We start from the raw sequence: 20,950 nt of genomic DNA on the forward strand, positions 1-20,950 counted from the left end.
CAGATAATTGGCAGTATGTAATCACTTATTTGTTCAATTTATTATTTGAGTTGGTTTGGGGTTTGGTTTTTTTTTTTCAAAAATCACTGTATTTGGTCCTACTCACAAGTAGTTTGGAATAAGATTAGTATGTCTGATAACTTGGTCATGTTTTACTAAATTAGTTCTGTCCTACAATTCTTAGCGTTTCCATACAGAAGCTTCCAAGTGATTCCCGCTTCATTGTTTATGAGTTCTGGGAGAACAGCAATGTCTGGAATAGGTAAGTTTCAGGGGTTTGGTTTTGGTTTTGTAATACAAAAAGTTTCAAAGGTTAGAAAGCAACTGTGTAGAATGACTGAATACAAATCAAATACTGCTAATTGATCTCTTGCTAAATATATCACAAATTAATACTTCAGAAAAATACTTCAATTCCTAAAGACTAAAATATACTGAAGCATATAAATAAAAATGTCAGAACGACAAAGCTAATTCAAATAGAACATAAAAAGCCAATAGATAAATGTATGACATCAGATGGATGTTAGTTCATCAGAGAAAAAAGAACAGAGAAACAGCAATATTACCACAGTTCAATAATATTAGAAAAAAAAGGTACCAATGAGTGAGACAGTAGGTGTGCCATCCAGCAATACACTTAAGCATGCAAGCAATCATGGGAGCTCTCCCAAAGCTTTCCAAATACACATCACAAAAACCCATCTGACAGATTTCCAGAGTGTCTATTTTGGGCCCAGAACAGAAATTATAGTGATTAAATGTCCTACCAGCTGAATTCTAGCCTGCAGCATGCAGACAGCTAAGAAATTCATGATCCTGTGTTCATGAGATGATTTTTTGATCCTGTGATCATGAGATGATTGATGGTTGAGTATTTGATCCTTCAAGAAACAAAGAGAGGGGTTAGTGAAACTGCCATCTTAGAATTCTGGAGGGCAAAATTTGACCTGTTCAAAAGACTGGTTAACAAAATCCCTTGGGAGGCTGCCTTGAAGGATATGGGAGTCCAGGAAGGCTGGACATACTTCAAGAGCAAAGTCTTAACGGCACAGGAGCAGGCTGTTCCCATGTGCCGGAAAACAAGCAGGTAGGGAAGGAGACCGGCCTGGCTAAACAGGGACCTTTGGCTGGATCTCAAGGACAAAAGGAGAATCTATTGCCGTTGGAAGAGGGGGCAGGTCTCTCATGAAGACTCTAAAGATGTAGTGAAGCTGTGCAGGGAGAACATTAGGAGAGCCAAAGCACAGCTAGAGCTCAACTTGGCTACAGCTGTTAAGGATAACAAAAACTGTTTCTATAAATTTGTTAACAGCAAAAGGAGGATTAGGGAAAATCTCCCTCCTTTACTGGATGCAGAGGGAAACATGGTACCAAAGGATGAGGAAAATGCTGAGGTGCTCAGCGCCTCCTTTGCCTCAGTCTTTAGCAGTGGAACTGGCTGTTCCCTGGACACCAGCCTCATGAGCTGGGAGATGGGGAGGGGAAGCAGACTGAGGTCAGCACAGTTGAAGAGGAGGTGGTCAGAGACCTGCTACACCGCTTGGATGCACACAAGTCTGTGGGACCGGATGGGTTACACCCAGGGGTGCTGAAAGAGTTGGCAGATGTGCTCGCCAAGCTGCTGTCCATGATTTACCTGAAATCATGGCTAACTGGGGAGGTCCCATTGGACTGGAGGGTGGCAAATGTGACACCCATCTACAAGAGAGGCAGAAAGGAGGATCCAGGAAACTATAGACCTGTCAGTCTGACCTCAGTACGAGGGAAGGTCATGGAGCAGGTCATCTTGAGTGCCATTGGAAGTCATATAATGGACAACCAGGGGATCATGTCTCCTCAACATGGGTTTATGAAAGGCAGGTCCTACCTGACAAACCTGATCTCCTTCTGTGACAGGGCGAGCTGCTTATTGGATGAGGAAAAGGCTGTGGATGTTGTTTACCGTGACTTTAGTAAGGCCTTTGACACCGTTTCCCACAGCATTCTCCTGGCAAAAATGAATGCTTGTGGATTGGATGGGCACACGCTTCGCTGGGTAAAAACTGGTTGGATGGCCGGGCCCAAAGAGTTGTGGTGAATGGAGTTAAATCCAATTGGCAGCCGGTCACGAGTGGTGTCCCCCAGAGCTGGGTTTTGGGGTCACTCCTGTTTAACATCTTTATTGATGATCTAGACGAGGGGATCGAGTGCACCCTCAGTCAGTTTGCAGATGACACCCAGTTGGGTGAGAGTGTTGGTCTGCTCGAGGGCAGGGAGGCTCTGCAGAGAGACCTGGACAGGCTGGAGCCATGGGCTGAGCCCAACTGGAGGAGTTTCAATCAGGCCAAATGCCGGGGGCTGCCCTTGGGCCACAGCAACCCCCAGCAGTGCTACAGGCTTGGGGAGGAGTGGCTGGAGAGCTGCCAGTCAGAGAGGGACCTGGGGTGTTGATTGACAGCCGGCTGAACAGGAGCCAGCAGTGTGCCCAGGGGGCCAAGAAGGCCAATGGCATCCTGGCTTGTGTCAGCAATAGCGTGGCCAGCAGGGACAGGGAAGGGATCTGACCCCTGTACTCGGCACTGGTGAGGCCGCCCCTCGATTCCTGTGTTCAGTTTTGGGCCCCTCACTACAAAAAGGACATTGAATGACTCGAGCGTGTCCAGAGAAGGGCAACGGAGCTGGTGCAGGGTCTGGAGCACAGGTCGTACGGGGAGCGGCTGAGGGAACTGGGGGTGTTTAGTCTGGAGAAGAGGAGGCTGAGGGGAGACCTCATCGCCCTCTACAGCTGCCTGAAAGGAGGTTGCAGAGAGCTGGGGATGAGTCTCTTTAACCAAGTAATAAGCAATAGGACATGAGGTAATGGCCTCAAGTTGTGCCAGGGAAAGTTTAGACTGGATGTCAGGAAGTACTTCTTTCCAGAACAGGTTGTTAGGTGTTGGAATGGTCTGGCCAGGGAGGTGGTGGAGTCCCCATCCCTGGAGGTGTTCAAAAGTCAGGTCAACATAGCACTGAGGGATATGGTGTAGTTGGTGTTACGTCTCTCACAGTTGGGAACTGTTAACGTTGGTTTGATGGTTGGACTGGATGATCTTCAAGGTCTTTACCAACCTAGACAATTCTGTGATCCTGTGAAACTGAGAAGAGACAAAAAGATTTTCCTTAACTGCATTTACAATTAAAAAAACAATCAAACAATCAAACGCTATGGTCCTAAATGTGTAACAGAACCCATTCTGAAGGAAGATGAAGTCTCTCTTAGCTGCTTTCTTTTTGAACAAAACCCCAGTTCGAAGTTTACTTTCACAAAGACTCAAGAACACTAGTATGGCACGTCCACACTATACTGGGTCACAACCAAGAGATGAGCATCAGAGTAACCGTTAACCATACAGAAGAAAATCTGATTTTAATATAACATGCAAGCAATTCACAGTTTATCTGGTCTTCTCTCCCACTACCATCATTCCCTACATTTTGAAACCCAAAATCTTTGTTACAGCATTAATTGTAAAATTGCTAATTCTCATTTTAAAAAATTAGCCCCTTTAAAATAGTTGATATATTCTTATTTTTTTACAATTATTTAGCCACCTTCAAATGAATTACAGCAAGACATTTCAAAGAAGTAACGTGGACTTCTTGGAAACTCCAGAGCTCATCACTACAATGCTAGTCCCTGGTAAGTGTCAATTTTTCACATTATTTTGCTTGTGCCATGTGAAGAGTTCTGCTATATTTGTCTGTTCCATATGCAGGACCACTGCATAATATCCCCCTTAGTCATATCTTCTTTGGTAAGGTATGGAGGAGAAAGGGACTCCAAGTGTTTTTATTTTAAGCACAGAAATGTAAAATGCATCAGCAAGAATAAGACCCACAATGCTTTATTTTATATAGTGCAAAGTTATGCTAGCATATACTATTTAAGAAAATATCTAGAATAAACAATACTATTTGTCAATAGTAAAATAGAACCTGTTCAAGATTTTCAGGCAAAAAATGATTTATGATGTAGACCTCAACTTAATAATACCTACACTGACTGAAGGCAACCTTAATTACTAATAATTGACATTTACTAACCAATTTATTGTACATACTTCCTGCTATGTTAAAAAAAAACAAAAAACCAACACCCAAAAAACCAAAAACAAACTGCTTTGAAAAAGCAAGTTGTTAAAGAGTCCAAATTATTATTTCTAATACAAACCAATGAGTATGCAACATCTTTTTTCTCCGAGAAACAGTAGTTCAAAGAGACAGCGCAGGATGAAACAAAGCAAGCGTCAGTGTCATATTTACCAGAGGGAGGACAGCAGATTTTTTATCTTGGGGAACACAAATCTGTTACAATAAAACCCTAATCTCCCCTACGAGAAACCAGACAAGACATTTTCAGACCTCATGAACCTGATCTGTACACACAATTATATGCCAGGGATTCCTGCAGTATCAGAAGATTGCACTTAATGAATCAAGAATTCCTTCAAATTTTGTTTCTTACTGGGAAATGTCTGGATTTAAGACAAATTTGGCTGTAGGAACCAATGTGGCCTTTTCCAAAACCCTATGTCCAAGAGCTAGACTGCATATGACCCAGGAACGTTCCAGGGGTGGTTTACACACAGCTTAAGTCTGATCAACATAAAATAAAATGTAAAAATAATTTTAAAATGCCTAAGAATAAAAGTGTCTGAAATTGTATTCAAAATGCTCGTTAAAGCATCGACTCCACCTGCTAAGGAGGATTTCAGTCTGCAGCACTTTATCCTGGCAGACAGTTGCCATAGAAACAGCATTTCTCAGTGTGCACTACTTGTTGGGGGGGAGGCAACAGGAATTAATGCACTCACAGTTATTTTTCCAATTTTATAGATCATCTGTAATTTTTAAATCTGTGCAAAGATTTGAGCTTTTGTTTCACAGAAAGTACTTCCCATGTTTGATCCATACCAACTGTATTTGTATTTGAAAGACAGAAAACATTCTTGAAGTAAAAAAATGATGGCTGCAATCCTACCACTGTACATTATGAAAGAATTTTAGACACTGTAAAGTGATACCACTGTAAAATCAGGAAAAAAAACCTTGTCTGCAGCTAGCACATAGATAAGCTCTATTTTAAAAACAAATTTACCCCAGCTCAGAGACATCCACACCTTTTTAGACATCTAGGTAACTAAGCACTGAAACAATTCTAAATCTGATTAAATCAAAGATTACAACCTAAAAGTCTTTACTCCACCAATTAATTAAAATTAATAATGATACAACTTCTATGGCCAAAAATTATTCAGAAATATTAGGATTTTCAAGACTGTTAGATCTGGTATTATCCTAAAGCAAATTCATTTACCATCAGATAATAAGAATCACAACCTATAATAATCACTTGCAGACCTGTTAACTGACCAAGTTGCTTCAGGCCAATCTACCAGGGTGGCATGAATCACTCAGTTCATCTTCAGTGAATGTCTCATTTTCATGTAAGATCTGGACTTCTCTAGTGTCCTCAACTAGAGAACCTTCTGGTGAAGAAAACAAAAGCTAGGGGAAAACTTTTGAACATTTATGATGCTACAAGCCATAAAATAAACTGTTAAATTGGTATTTTTTGGCCAAAATTCATTAATCCACTGATGTGTCAGAGACTACCAGGCTTTTATAGCCCCAGTTCCATTAAGATTCTTAAGTATCTTCTCAACATTCTTCTTCAGGAATAACATTTTTCATAAAAATGGCATAAATTGAAGGATTTATGGACACATTCACAGAAACAGATTGTGTTAATAAATTTAATCTCAAAACTGTGTAGGGCAAAACGTACTGAGCCTAGGACATCCCTCTGCTAAGGAGACATGGCATCTCAGACACAATTCCTTGCCTTCCTTCCTGTCTTTCCCCATAAATCTTGATTCCTCTCTGCATAAGGTTCAAAAGGACAAAGAGTAAGGACTGTGGGGAAGAAGTACATAATGTGTTGCACTCCAGCCCTGCCTATAATCTGGTGATTACAGATCTTTTATGGCAATGACATTTTACAAGTCCATCTATTCTCTTACTTTTTGGGTCAAAACACTCTTAGTTCCTAGAGTCATGTAAAAAGAACACCAGGTTTGAGTAATGTCACCAGGAAAGAAAGTCATTAAAGGCAGCACAACCACCCAGGGGACACACTGCTCAGTTGACATGTTAATGCTTCTTTGGATGTTATCAAAAGGAGATATAAATTCTTGTGCTAAAGCCATCCCCCAACCAGTTAAATTCATCTTTCCTAGTATCTGAAGTATTCTTCCCCTGCCTGGAGAGGTTTTGTCATTGAAAATATACAGCTTTCAAATAAAGTACTATTAGCTGCATATATAAATTAATGTATATTTATATATGTTACAGCTATTTTATTTAGGATTTTTACAAGAGGTAGAAAAAGAAATACTGTTTATGTTAACAAATAAATAAATAAATTCTCTCTTTCAGCATCGTGGTGGGTCCTCAATAACAACTAGAAGCTGTGGTTCCAAGTAACGCTGATGTTGCATTGTTTTTAATTACATTCAGTAACAGAGCAGTGTACATGTGTGCTGGGTTATGAATTTATGATGTAATACTGTTTATTATGGATGTGATCTTCTCCACTTTAAAATACAGAAAACTGCACATTTATTACCTTCTCTTCTTGTGACAAGTTCAGTGAAATGATGCATTCTAAAAGCTGAAGTAAGACCATTATGGTTAACTGTTTATTGTGTATATTCAGTCCAGACTGTCACAGAAAAGTGTGTCTTGATTGGTATTATGACTAAATATTTGTGAAAAGTTTTAGTCTTACATTAATAAACAACTGTGACTTAAACTTAATGCTGCCGTTTTCTGCTTTTACAGAAGAAACAGGTATGAACCTGAACAGACATCTTCCTAAGTGTCTTATGCTTCAGAGAATCTGCATTTTTTATTTCATTTCACAACCAATTTTTTTTAAACCCTATGTCCTGACCACTCAGAAAATATTTTCATTAGATCACCAGCAGCTCACTGAAAAGTCATCAGAGAAACTGCTGTTAGAGCATAAATATCCATAAATCTGGAAGTAGAAATACTTTATTCACCTAAGTCTTGCTGTTGTCCCCTGCATCTGAGCAGTAGGTGTGTCCTTCAGGCCAAGAATGAAAGGTGACTATTGTAACCTCACACCTCCATGACAGGTTGACAAGCTCTACACACTAAATGACCATTCTCTCCACTTGCCTAGCAGTCCAAGGTTACAAACAGTACTCAAAATGTAGCTTAACAGTCATATGCAATAAAATATCTCCTCAACTTACCTATTTTTATTTCAACTCAACCAATACATTACCATATATGATTAAAAGTGGGGAATTTAAGACTACAAACAAGCAATCTTCATTGCAGTAAGATTCTGTATTCCAGAAAACATGACCAGGATTGTGTTCAAGATTAAGAAAGGTGTCACATTTAGGTCCCTGCATGTGACCAAGCATCTTTGCCCCTATTGTGTCAATGGAGTTCTGAGGCAAATTAGTTGCCTAGACAAAGGCATCTAGTACATGTGAGGTGCTCTAAAGTATCCCAGCTGGTCTCCAGCTCCCAACTGAGAAGGCCAAGAGTTACCTATAGGTTGTGTGTCCTTTTTGCCAGCCCCATGCATCTGCTTCAGATACCCTACATGTCTCAGTGACACCAGATGCCTCCCTTTAGGCAACTGAGTCAAGCCCTTTGTCAATAAAGTCAATGAAGCCTAGGTTCTCTATGCAAATTTGGATATCAAAAACTAAACTTAGGTGCCCATGTTAGAGAAAAAATTCACCTTTATATCTTAACAGTAACTCAGCAAAACTGAATGCTTTTAATACTGAAGTCCAAAGCCTTCCCATATTGACAGAATCCAACTACAGATCTGTTAATCCTTGAAAAGGCACCCAATAGCTGTATTACACTCACATATGACATATCAGTGAAATTTTAAAGGTTTCTTGTCTTATAAAAATAAAAGTACTTATATTCCTGAAGATGTGGCTGGCTTTCTTCCTATGCCAAGATGTCAGTACAGTGTACAGCATGTTTTCTTTTGTCAATACTGATCTACCAACAAAGGAAACAATGACATGTGACACTGCCACAGGGTAAATTCTTAAGTGGAAACCAACACAACTACACTACGATTCATGACATTTTTCCTTTCCATTAGAAAAACTCTATTAAAATTATTCTTAAAGTAACCTGCTTTAGAACTTCATGTCAATTAGGTGCTGGAGGGGGGAAAATGTTCTAGAAGGTCATATGTCCTTCTAACAGTTACTCTCCTTTGTATATTTACTAGTAAACAAATGCTTTGATAAATTGTACAGAACAAGTTTGAGAAGTTTCACTTCAGAGTTTTGAGAGCTACACACAGAAATTGCCTTCAAGATGTACTGGTGAAAAAGATCCATAGCACTTACTCTAAAAAAACTCTCAGTGATTAAAAACCAGACAAAAAAAAAAAAATCAGTTCTTTGTAACATTACTTCTAAACAACATACAAACACAATATACTTGCAAGCTTATTTTAATTGACTAACTGCTGCTAAACATAAACTGAATTCAAACAAGTTTATTTGCATAGTTCATGGAAAGAAATCTTAGTGTCTATCCAATACAACTTGAAAGTTTTCTGCACTATTGTGACACATTTTCATTTATCTTCCATTACAATTTATGATGGAGGTTAAAAAATTGCCTTCAGTGCCCAAATGATGTTATCGTAGGTCTGAATACAGGTTTTGAAGGTAATTATATTCATACAAAACAACTATTATTGATGCTTTTCAGCTAAAGGATGTTTTCTGGCAACACTCAAACTACTGCTTTCCATTTCACTATTAAATACTATACTAATTTAAGAAAAAAAGTTATTAACTATGCCTTGGTGTACCCACTGACCCATATAAGATGTGATTAAAATGTCCTGTTTCTCAATTTTGCCCATTACTTCTAGTTTTCAAAGTCAAAAACACTGGACAATTATTTACAAAGAACTTCAAGCAATGCAATGCGTATGCAGTTGTCTTGTTCTGATCCACAATGAGAGAAAATTTCTCATTTTAGTGAAACTGTTAGTAACAAGAGACTTTGTAACTTGAAAGAAGGTATGCATCCACAACATATTAAGGAATCTCTTGTGTGAAGATGGAGATTTCAAAATAAGAAAGAAAGGAAGTGAAGATTTGGGGGAAAGAAAAAAAAAAAAAAAGCAACAGTAGTACATACTCTAAGACATCTGTGATTTGACACAGCCAGCATGTGATGTTCCATTATTACTGCTAAGGAAGGGAGGTGGGAGCAAGTAAAAAGTCCCAGTCAAGTATTGGGTGAGAATTTATGGTCAAACTATATGGCTACATAACACAGACAATTCAAGGACAAAATTCTGTCACAGCAAAATGTAAAATTATTTCTTTTCACTCTAATTGTATTACCATCTCAGGCATTACAAATTAAAGGTTTGACTTTTAAAGCATTCAAGCAATTACGGAACGAAACAGGCATTTCCATAGGTTTCATAGGGTCCTACTTTCATCTGTAAATACCCAAGTACCGTCAAAAATCTTAAAGATCTACATCATATGTAGCTCCTTCATTGATGGATTTCTCATCTTCCAAACAACCTGTCACTTCTTGCATATGTCAATAAAAGGGTTGCTCTTTTCCTGTAAGACAAACAAACCCTCAAATTACTACAGTTATAAAGAGGTCAGTTAAACCAAGTTTTCAGGATTCTGCTTATAGCCCTTTTCTATTCCATGTACATTTAACAATTTGGTATTTTTTGATTAATACAAACAGTTCTACTTTCATTAATCATAGAGACTTGATCTGAAATCTTCGTGGAAGTCTTTGTCAACACAGTAGCACCAGTTCTGTTCAAACGCTGAGCTATGTACAGGTAGGCCTGATTGCCACATCTAGAAGAGCCCCGATGTCTTTTGGGACAAATGCAACCCACAGCCCACTAACTGTAACAAAAGCATCTCCCTTGTACAAGTCACTCTAGGAAGCTTTCTCCATCTGAAAATATGACTTTCATTCATAGATGGGCATGTACTTCAGCAGTGACTTCAAAAATTCAGAACTAGGGAAGTCTTAGATGGGCAAGAACTGCCTGAATACTCAGTTCAGCAGCCAACTGCTGACACCCACCTGCTCCTAAATACAAAATCACTGTCACACAGAATTGTCCGTCATTAGAAATTACAATGCCTCCTTCTACCCCTTTTAAGCATCATTCGTTTTATTTACACATGCATCTCATCAATCCGTCTTGTTTCTGTGCAGAAAAACGGGTGACATGGGATCAGTCAACATACTGGAATTCTCCCATGTAAACCAGAGAATGTGCTGCACAAAGGAAACTAATGGGACAATTTAACACCATTTACTGTTCAGTGTAAGTAAATTAAGTGGTTATGCACACTCCACTGAAAACAAATCCAGAATAATTACACCATCAGGATACAAACATTCTACTACCATTTCTGGTACTGCTCTACCAACAGAATACTATCTTTAGCTAACTTGTTATCGGGATGCCACAAGCAAAACTTCACAGAAATCGACCTCAGCACTTACCTTCGAGATCTCAGGAACAGCAATTTAGGCAATTTCTCACTATCATGTCAGCTCTGCTACAGAATGTTCTTAAAATTAAGATAGTATCTCTCCCACCCTTCTAGAAAGCACAAAGGCTACAAGGAAGAATTGTGATTTATTTTTTCTTTTTAACTAATGGGAACATCCAATAAGATCCAATGAAAGAGACACAGCTTTCACAGCCTCCCCAAACCAACTGTTTTTTCACCATGGGGGTGACCAAGCACTGCAACAGGTTGTGCAATCTCTCCACAGAGACGTTGTCAAGTCTCTGAGTGTGGACACACTCAAAACCTGACTGCCCATGATCCTGGACAACCTGCTCTAGCTGACTCTACCTAAGCAGAGGCCTTGGACTAGGTGATCTCAAGAGGTCCCTTCCAAACTAAATGATTCTGGTAAAATTCATTAAAAGCTACCAAAAACATGCTCAGAAAAGAAAAGCAAGCAAACAAAAAAAAAACCCCAGATTACATAGTCAAGAACTACTGAATGGTTTTCTTTCAATCTGCATCCTATAAGAAGTATAAAGGAAAATTCCTAACAGACAAATATCCTTTTATGGGATTCTGGGCTCAGACTATTCTGATTTGAGACAAACCCTCTCCTGGAAAGTAGAATTGCTTATTCAGTGTCACTGTTTCAAGAGGAGCTATACACCAACAAGGCCCACATTCTGAACAGACAGAGGCCCCTCCTTTTTTTCATGTTGATTATTCAGTCCTGTATTTCATAGAAGTCCCACTAGTAATGTTTTCCAAGAGATGAAGCTAACTCAGAAGATGAAATAATGCATATTTTGTCTCATAAAATGTTTTTAGTTATTGGATTTTTTTCTTCTAATTTTGAAATGTTGCTTTATCACTCCTCATTCCTGAAATTCAGTATGTATCTTTTCACACTAATATACAAGACCCGAAAGTAAAACCTGTTAGTTGACAGGCCAAGTCAAGTCTAAGGCATTCCTGGGTAAGATTCAGCTTCTATTCTATACACATACTCTGATACTTAGATCCCTATACGGAAAAACTTAACATCTCCAAGTGGTTCAATCTTTTTCTAGAAAGTGACTACCTGGGTAGGGTTCATGTGTCCCACAAATAAAATTTTTATTTGAGTATATGGCAATGAGGTTTCTAACAATGTTCTTATACTTTAGAGATCTTACAACTTTCTTGGAAACAATGGTAATTTTTCCCTCTTCCTTGCCAATAAGGGAAATGCTTAATGAAAAGCAAGTTGGTATATCCATGCAGATATACAAAATACATCTTAAGACAGACCACATCCAAAGAATTTATATATTTAATTCATGTTAATATGCTTCCAAACAAACTCCCAAATTACTTAAAATTCAATGTCAACACTAAAAATCAACACTAGTATACAACAGTGGATAGTTTTATCCTGTATTACAGCAAAACATTCTAGTCAATTCAGAAAAAAAAAAAAAAAGACTATCACTGACCAAGTTTCATACTTCTCATGTGGAACTAACTTCTGAAGTATGACTGGCAAGCTAGTAATATCACCTTTATTTATTAATGAGACCAGTATACTTGCAGTACCCTTTTCAACACTGTTTCCAAGATCACACTGACAATTCACCAGCTTTTGCTTTCTTTTAATGAGAACAGGATTAGTCTCCTTTAGCTTCCTACTCACCATCCATAATTTGTGCTTGAGACACCAATAATAATAGCTAAGTGATACACTTTATGTTATTCTAACACAACATCCTAACTAATAAGGGTTTGTAATTTACCCCTTTTGCATCTGAACAGAATCAGAAAACTCACTGCTTTTTTATCTCCGTGAGAAGCCAGCATATGCAGATGGGTGCTTACATACGTAAGACTAACACAAAGTAGAGCAAAGACTTTTAAGAGCAGGCCTCACAAACAGTGAGATACTCACATTTCTGAAGACAAGACTATATACAACTGGATACATGTAAGACATCATCCTACAGCCACAGATCCTACAGCTCCAAAACAGTATTTTAAAACACATGCAACCCATCTTGGCTTGCATGAGTTTTTACTATCCTTTCCTTCTACCCAAATTATTTGCAACTTAGCCATGTCATGAGCACTTTAAGAATTATTTTGTCCACTGATACCATTTCTGCAAGAGTCCTCCTTTACTTATGAACATAACCATGTGAAAGTGTATGTATTATCAAAATTTGCACCCCATAAACACTCAAGCAACAGGAAGAGGAGGAAAAAAAAGTTCAAAAATTCAGGAGTTGAAACTTCCCTATCCGCAGGCAGGTTTTCAAACAAGTAAAGCTTTCATCTTGAGAATAAATGTAACAGAAAGATGCAAAAAGACCAGGGAAGGCCAATTACTGTCATATATTAGTTTAACTTTGTTTTTCCAAATACAATTTTTTTTTTTTTTAATTTTAAAACTGCCTCAAATTGCAGCCAACACAGTAGTCATCTGGACATATTTCTCCAGGAATTTTATTTCTAGAAGAACTACACGCCAATCACCTCAAAAGCAGCCTAGTATGTAGCCCCATTTGATATTATAATGTTTATACTCAAGAACATTTTCCCACATTTGGTGTGTGCAATGGAAACCATTAGATTTTTTTCCCTTATCATATGAAGTATTTGAGGATTACTTCATCTCAAAGGTAAGGTGGCTCTCCTGGATATCCTTCACATTCATATCTATTCATTTCTCCCCAACAACACAGACCAGAGATAATGGTAGCACACAAACAGCATTAAGTTCATTTGTAGTGGACACTGATGCCTGGACAACTTAAACACTGGAATCGGACTTTCACCAAGCCAGAAATTTATCAAGATTGCTCTATTTTATTTTGAAAAGACAGAGATGGAATTCACCATAGAATACCAAAGCTATGTACTGTTATTTCATAGTAGAAAGCTTTAATATGATTTCATACTTACTTTAAATTTGGAAACATACCTATCTTCTTCCTGAAAACAAACACACAAAAAACATTTCCTTTGTATGGTACTTGCCACGGTAAGATGCCACATACTGACCAGGGAAGTTATGTACAAACTTAGCAGAGCTGAATTGCACAATCTGACTTTTGAACATTTTATCAATCTGCCAGGCTCGTCTGAAGAAAAATGTCTCCTATCAAATGGGTTGTCATGACTGTTTTTATAACTTCACTTAATATGAAAAATGCACTTACTGGTTTTTCAAGTACAATTGGATGATCAGGAAGAAACTCTGGCTTCTTCTGAGAGAGAGAAACACTTGAAAGTTTCAGGAGGAAATCTCTGCTGTATTTGATCCTTTCTGTGAATATACAAAATTACTAAGTTCAACACTGTTTTTTAAGGCGTTAAGGTTGGGAATTCAGAGAACTGATCTGGTTTCTTATTGAAGGGTGGAAATGCTGCACATGGAATATAAAAATCATTATTAAAACCAGCAGTAATTTAAGTCTGACCTTGCATCAGGACAATCTGTAGTAAATTACAGAGAATTTCACCTTAAATCTATAAAATTGACTTAGTAAATATGGAGGACTACTCCAAGCTAATAAGGGTTTGTTGTTTAATACAAAAGAACAGAAAAAGGTGAATCCAACCTGAAGCTACAGACAGACTCCCCATATCTTGTACTAATTAACAGAAACACCACAAACTGAAACCCTAGAAGAAAATCTGTTTATAACTCACACCAAAGTGGCACATGTTCCTATGAGATGGATAACAAAACCTTGAGTGTCTCTTTTCTTGAAGCTATTAAGTTGATGTCTTTCAAAAGCTAAAAGTAATTATGAGATCTGCTGCATGTGAACTGGCAAGCAGATTAATACCAATTAAATAGTTTTGAGGTGTTTACACCAAAGCAACAAGAGTCAGGGGATTTGTTGCTTTATTTAAAATATGCATGTTATCGTTCCAAGTTTGTACCACTGTCTCTACCTACATCCATATTTTAAGCTGATATTCTTAAACAAGAACAGAAGCAAAATTAGGCAAAGGGACAAAACTTATTTCTGGTCCCTAGTTACAAAGAAGTTTATTCCTTTAGGAATAACAGGCCTCCTGTAAGACTGTTATCAGCCACTTGACTGACTAGAGCTTTTGCTTCTCAGGCTGTATGCTGTTGACAAGAGAGGCCACAAAGTCAACTATGAATGGGATTTTTTCCTGCTTTTGACCACAAATGACTGCAATAACTGCTGAGCCTATGTGAGGGCATAAGGACAACTTCTAAAAGAATAGTTTAAAGAACATGAGCATACACATGCCATTTTTTGCCCTTGTTTAAAAACATGAAAATGACAACTTCTGTAAGGCCTTTGACACAGTCCCCCACAACATACTTCTCTCTAAATTGGACAGATAAGAATTTGGCAGCTGGACTCTTCAACAGATAAGGAACTGGTTGGATGGTCACATCCAGAGGGTAGTGGTCAACAGCTCCATGTATGGATGGAGACTGGTGTCAAGTGGTGTCCCTCGGGAGTCCACAGTGGGACCAGTACTGTTTAATATCTTCAGCAGCCACACAAGACAGTGGGATCGAGTGCACCCTCAGCAAGTTTGCAGATGCCATCAAGCTAAGTGGTGTGGTTGACACACCTGAAGGATGGGATGGCGTCCAGAGGAACTTGGACAAGCTCAAGAAGTGGGACCATGTTCAACAAGGCCAAGTGCAAGGTCCTGCACCTGGATCAGTGCAACCCTTGGTATCAATAGAGGCTGGGGGAAAAAAGGATTGAGAGCAGCCTTGTGGAGAAGGACTTGGGGGTACTGGGAGATGAAAAGCTGAACATGAGCCAGCAATATGCACCAGCAGCCCCAGAAAGCCAATAATATCCTGCTGCATCAAGAGAAGTGTGTCCAGCAGGTCAAGGGATGTCATTCTGCCCCTCCACTCAGATCTCGTGAGACCCCACCTGAATCACTGTGTCCAGCTTTGGGGTCCCCACCATAAATAAAGACATGGACCTGATGAAGCAGGTCCAGAGGAGAGCCACAAAAATGATCAGAGGGATGGAACACCTCTCCTATGAAGAAAGGCTGAAAGAGTTGGGGTTGTTTAACTTGGAGAAGGCTCCAGGGAGACCTTATAGCAGCCTTTCAAAACTTAAAGGGAGGTTATAACAAAGATGCTAAAAGACTTTTCAGCAGGGCCTGTTGTGGTAGTACAAAGTAATGGTTTTAAACTGAGAGAGAGTAGATTCAGACTAGATGTAAGGAAGACTTTTTTTACTCTGAGGGTGGTAAAACAGATGGAACAGGTTGCCCAGAGGAGTGTGGATGCCCCATCCCTGGAAACATTCAAAGTCAGGTTGGATAGGGCTCTGAGCAACTCAATCTAGTTGAAAATGTCCCTGCTCATTGCAGAGGGGTTGGAATAGATGACCTTTAAAGGTCCCTTCCAACGCAAACCATACTATGATTCTAAGGGAAAGCAAGGAACTGACTGAGCTAGCAGTAAAAAACACTTAAGAACTGTAGAGACAGATAATTGAAGGTATACTACCAATGAACAGATATCAAATAGAAACTATTATCTAGAATTTAAGGTACAGCTGGAGTTAAAAATGGACTTTCAGTGGAAATTTCACAGTGCGATGGAAGAGAGGAAGAAAAAAGAAAAAAAAAAGACTTCTTTGTAGGCAGTAGCTGAACAACAAAATCAAAGTCGTGTTACTCGAAAGGGAAGAATTACAACAATCAGAAAACAAAGAAAAGCCCTCTGAAAACAAGTGTTGGAAAAAGTTTGACATTATGGACAAATGTATAGTAGACTCAGGAAGGCATCACAGAGCAAGTAACCACTAAAAAAGATCCAAAGTGATGGTCTATACAAAAGAACAGGATCTGATGAGAAGCCATTTAAGATCACAGAATCATCTAGGTTGGAAAGGACCTTGAAGATCATCTAGTGCAACCATTAACCTAACATTGACAGTACCCAACTACACCCATAGCCTTAAGCGCTACATCGACCTGACTCTTGAACACCTCCAGGGATGGGGACTCCACCACCTCCCTGGGCAGCCCATTCCAACGCCCAACAACCTGTTTGTAAAGAAATACTTCCTGACATCTAGTCTAAACCTTCCCTGGCGCAACTTGAGAACATTATGTCTTGTCCTATCACTTAATACTTGGTTAAAGAGACTCATCTCCAGCTCTCTGCAACCTCCTTTCAGGGAGCTGTAGAGGGCGATGAGGTCTCCCCTCAGCCTCCTCTTCTCCAGACTAAACACCCCCAGTTCCCTCAGCCGCTCCCCGTACGACCTGTGCTCCAGACCCTGCACCAGCTTCGTTGCCCTTCTCTGGACACGCTCGAGTCATTCAATGTCCTTTTTGTAGTGAGGGGCCCAAAACTGAACACAGGAATCGAGGTGCGACCTCACCAGTGCCGAGTACAGGGGTCAGATCCCTTCCCTGTCCCTGCTGGCCACGCTGTTGCTGACACAAGCCAGGATGCCATTGGCCTTCTTGGCCCCCTGGGCACACTGCTGGCTCCTGTTCAGCCGGCTGTCAATCAACACCCCAGGTCCCTCTCTGACTGGCAGCTCTCCAGCCACTCCTCCCCAAGCCTGTAGCGCTGCTGGGGGTTGTTGTGGCCCAAGGGCAGCCCCCGGCATTTGGCCTCATTGAAACTCCCCCAGTTGGCGTCAGCCCATGGCTCCAGCCTGTCCAGGTCTCTCTGCAGAGCCTCCCTACCCTCGAGCAGATCAATACTCCCACCCAACTGGGTGTCATCTGCAAACTGACTGAGGGTGCCCTTGATCCCCTTGTCTAGATCATCAATAAAGATGTCAAACAGGAGTGGCCCGAAAACCAAGCCCGGGGGGACACCACTCGTGACCGGCTGCCAATTGGATTTAACTCCATTCACCACAATTCTTTGGGCCCGGCCATCCAGACAGTTTTTTACGCAGTGAAGCGTGTGCCAATCCAAGCTGCGAACAATCAGTTTCACCAGGAGAATGCTGTGGGAAATGGTGTCAAAGGCCTTACTAAAGTCACGGTAAACAACATCCACAGCCTTTTCCTCATCCAATAAGCAGCTCGCCCTGTCACAGAAGGAGATCAGGTTTGTCAGGTAGGATCTGCCTTTCATAAACCCATGCTGACGAGACATGATCCCCTGGTTGTCCATTATATGACTTTTAATGGCACTCAAGATGACCTGCTCCATGACCTTCCCTCGTACTGAGGTCAGACTGACAGGTCTATAGTTTCCTGGATCCTCCTTTCTGCCTCTCTTGTAGATGGATGTCACATTTGCCACCCTCCAGTCCAATGGGACCTCCCCAGTTAGCCATGATTTCAGGTAAATCATGGGCAGCAGCTTGGCGAGCACATCTGCCAACTCTTTCAGCACCCCTGGGTGTAACCCATCCTGTCCCACAGACTTGTGTGCATCCAAGTGGTGCAGCAGGTCTCTGACCACCTCCTCTTCAACTGTGCTGGCCTCAGTCTGCTTCCCCTCCCCATCTCCCAGCTCATGAGGCTGGTGTCCAGGGAACAGCCAGTTCCACTGCTAAAGACTGAGGCAAAGGAGGCGCTGAGCACCTCAGCATTTTCCTCATCCTTTGGTACCATGTTTCCCTCTGCATCCAGTAAAGGAGGGAGATTTTCCCTAATCCTCCTTTTGCTGTTAACAAATTTATAGAAACAGTTTTTGTTATCCTTAACAGCTGTAGCCAAGTTGAGCTCTAGCTGTGCTTTGGCTCTCCTAATGTTCTCCCTGCACAGCTTCACTACATCTTCATAGTCTTCATGAGAGACCTGCTCCCTCTTCCAACGGCAATAGATTCTCCTTTTGTCCTTGAGATCCAGCCAAAGGTCCCTGTTTAGCCAGGCCGGTCTCCTTCCCTACCTGCTTGTTTTCTGGCACATGGGAACAGCCTGCTCCTGTGCCGTTAAGACTTTGCTCTTGAAGTATGTCCAGCCTTCCTGGACTCCCATATCCTTCAAGGCAGCCTCCCAAGGGATTTTGTTAACCAGTCTTTTGAACAGGTCAAATTTTGCCCTCCAGAATTCTAAGATGGCAGTTTTACTAACCCCTCTCTTTGTTTCTTGAAGGATCAAATACTCAACCATCAATCATCTCATGATCACAGGATCGAAAACTCAATCATTAATTTCTTAGCTGTCTGCCAGGCAGCTCTCCAGCTCTCCATACCACAAGCAGAATCACTGAGAAAGGACCAGAAGCTGCCATCACCAGTTAGAATTTGACAAGCGTGACACCAAACTAGATCCAAAGAACCGAACATTATTCTATTTAGCAAGATCAAGAACAGAAGAAACAAACCTAAGCCTCAAAGGGGATATATGGGAGAGCTACTTTGAAGTCAGCAGCACATAATAGAATTAATGTAGAATTACTCAAGAACCTGGGTGATGGTAACCTCAGACTAAGGAAAAATAGGAAAGGTTCAAAAAATAGAATTTTTTCAATTCTTGAATACTAAGTGCAACAGAACAAACCAAGACTCCAGAGATTACTTAAAGACTGTAGATTGTAGATGGGAGATTTAAGACGCCTGATTGCAGGAAGACATTAAGAGAAAAAATTTTCTCAATGAACTGATGACCTAAGCTGGCTCACTGTCACAGTTCCTGTGACATGTTCAAGAACGAAGAATTAGGCAGGAAGCAGTGCAGAGGAGGACTGTGAGAATACATTTGGAATCTGAAATTATCCCTTAATGAAAAAAAGAGCAAAAGTTTGGCTTGTGTAAACTACCAAACCATGACAAAAACACTACTATGCTTTATGAGTACTGGGTGAAAAGCGTAAGGAGCAAACCTTAGTGACAGCATTGACATGAGAACAAACTGTCCAGGACTAATCATAGAAGAAATTAAGTGATTTCTAACCATCAGAGTATTAGTATTTCAGAAGCACTTTAGTAAAAGTAGGAAAAGGAAACCAAAGTACTAAATTCTTAAATTAGTTGCATGCAGTAGTCTGTATGCCATGACTAATCCCTGCAACAGGCTAAAGGATGAAACTCAGATCTGCACTTCTACACACAGAAGCAATTTACACAAAACCAAGATTTTGTGTGAACAAATATTTTTAAGCTCATGAGGTTTTTTTCTTGGTCTTCTTTGCTGGTTTTGGTTTTAAAAAAAGACAGGTACACCCTTATATGCATCAAGTCTACCAGTGGAGGTTTCCCACCTCAGTTATGGCCAAGTTTTACACTTTCTCTACAGTATTATGTGAAAACAAAAAGGTTTCATACTGCTCTCTTGGTACAGAAGGAAGCCAAATCCTCAAAGCACTGGCTAATCAGAAGAAATAATATGCAGCTCACATCTCTTCAAAGTTCAGCTGTCTTCCATGCAGAAAATACAATTCTGACACAGAAATATTTTACCTTTTTTTCCTTCTGATTCATGCTCTTTTGGTTGACAGGACATCATAGGTTGACTTAAGACCTTCACTTCAGTCATTTCAGGTAACTACAATAGGGAGGAAAGAGTTAAACATTTTTCAATATATTTCACAAAATTAAGTTTCCTTTAAGCATATTAAAACAAGAATGTATGTTTCTGAGTTTCTTAGTGAAAAATAACAGTGTAACAGTTTCAGTAATAAATTTTGCCTTCATCAGTCACCAAGATTTTGAACAATTAATACTTTTTGTGCACAAAGAAAACTGGATTCTGTTAATTTTTTCTACTTGTAACTGAATCACCATCTCCTTTTCAGTATAAAAACAGTCTGAAAAGAAACAAGTCTTGAACAAAGAAAACTGTAGTCAGAACTGTAGCTATTTATAACAACTGATGCATCTCTAACTTGAAAGATGAGGGTCCTGCAAAATAACTGCAGAAAATTGTCAGTAGGAATAATGGTAATGTAAAAACCACTGAAAAATTTAATTTGAACCCGTAGAACATTTGTTACTCTTGATTACATACAATAAAGGAATAGTTCAATGACCTACAAAGCAGTATAGGTAAACACATCTGAGACAGCAATCTTTTAGAGAACTTTAGCACTATTGCGAGTTTTTCAAAAGAACTTAATTATCTTCTCCTGTTCTCTTATCTCACCCAGAAGCTGCTATACTGGGGAATAAAAAAAGGAGGAAGGGCTTTCCTTAAAACCAAAAGAGAGACTTGGATTCTCTCACTTAGCAAAAGGTTTCAAAAGCGTCAAGATTCAACATCTAGAGTATAATGCTGCATTCCTTCCGGCTGCCAAAACCTTGAAGTGAGTGTTTTGGAATGTACAAAAGCAGTTTACCCTCAACAGTTTGTCTTGGCTCCCAAAAGGCTCCACAGATTTGGCTGAGGAATTTTAATCTCATTCTGAGACAGAT

The 20,950-nt window shown here is 39.8% G+C and overlaps 2 protein-coding genes across 6 annotated transcripts in view; one reads left to right on the forward strand and one right to left on the reverse strand.

The window, feature by feature from the left end:
- Positions 1 to 6,850, forward strand: part of NECAB1 (N-terminal EF-hand calcium binding protein 1) — a 76,491-nt gene extending 69,641 nt beyond the window's left edge. For 4 of the 5 annotated variants that reach the window (XM_026843343.1, XM_026843338.1, XM_026843339.1 and 1 more), the window contains 3 exons: positions 185 to 262; positions 3,570 to 3,661; positions 6,460 to 6,850. In XM_026843343.1, coding sequence (XP_026699144.1) covers positions 185 to 262; positions 3,570 to 3,661; positions 6,460 to 6,488 — 199 coding nt within the window. In that variant the 3' untranslated portion in view covers positions 6,489 to 6,850. The remainder of the gene's footprint in view (positions 1 to 184; positions 263 to 3,569; positions 3,662 to 6,459) is intronic. The other variant, XM_026843340.1, reaches the window with a different exon arrangement.
- Positions 6,851 to 9,371: 2,521 nt separating this feature from the next.
- The window catches only part of C2H8orf88 (chromosome 2 C8orf88 homolog), a 15,822-nt gene continuing 4,243 nt past the window's right edge, over positions 9,372 to 20,950 (reverse strand). The window contains exons 3-5 of the mRNA XM_026842942.1: positions 20,000 to 20,084; positions 13,817 to 13,923; positions 9,372 to 9,689 (exon numbers count right to left, since the gene is read on the reverse strand). Coding sequence (XP_026698743.1) covers positions 9,651 to 9,689; positions 13,817 to 13,923; positions 20,000 to 20,084 — 231 coding nt within the window. The 3' untranslated portion in view covers positions 9,372 to 9,650. The remainder of the gene's footprint in view (positions 9,690 to 13,816; positions 13,924 to 19,999; positions 20,085 to 20,950) is intronic.

The sequence above is a fragment of the Athene cunicularia genome (assembly GCF_003259725.1).
Source record: "Athene cunicularia isolate RWA chromosome 2 unlocalized genomic scaffold, athCun1 chr2_part1, whole genome shotgun sequence".
Taxonomy (NCBI): domain Eukaryota; kingdom Metazoa; phylum Chordata; class Aves; order Strigiformes; family Strigidae; genus Athene; species Athene cunicularia.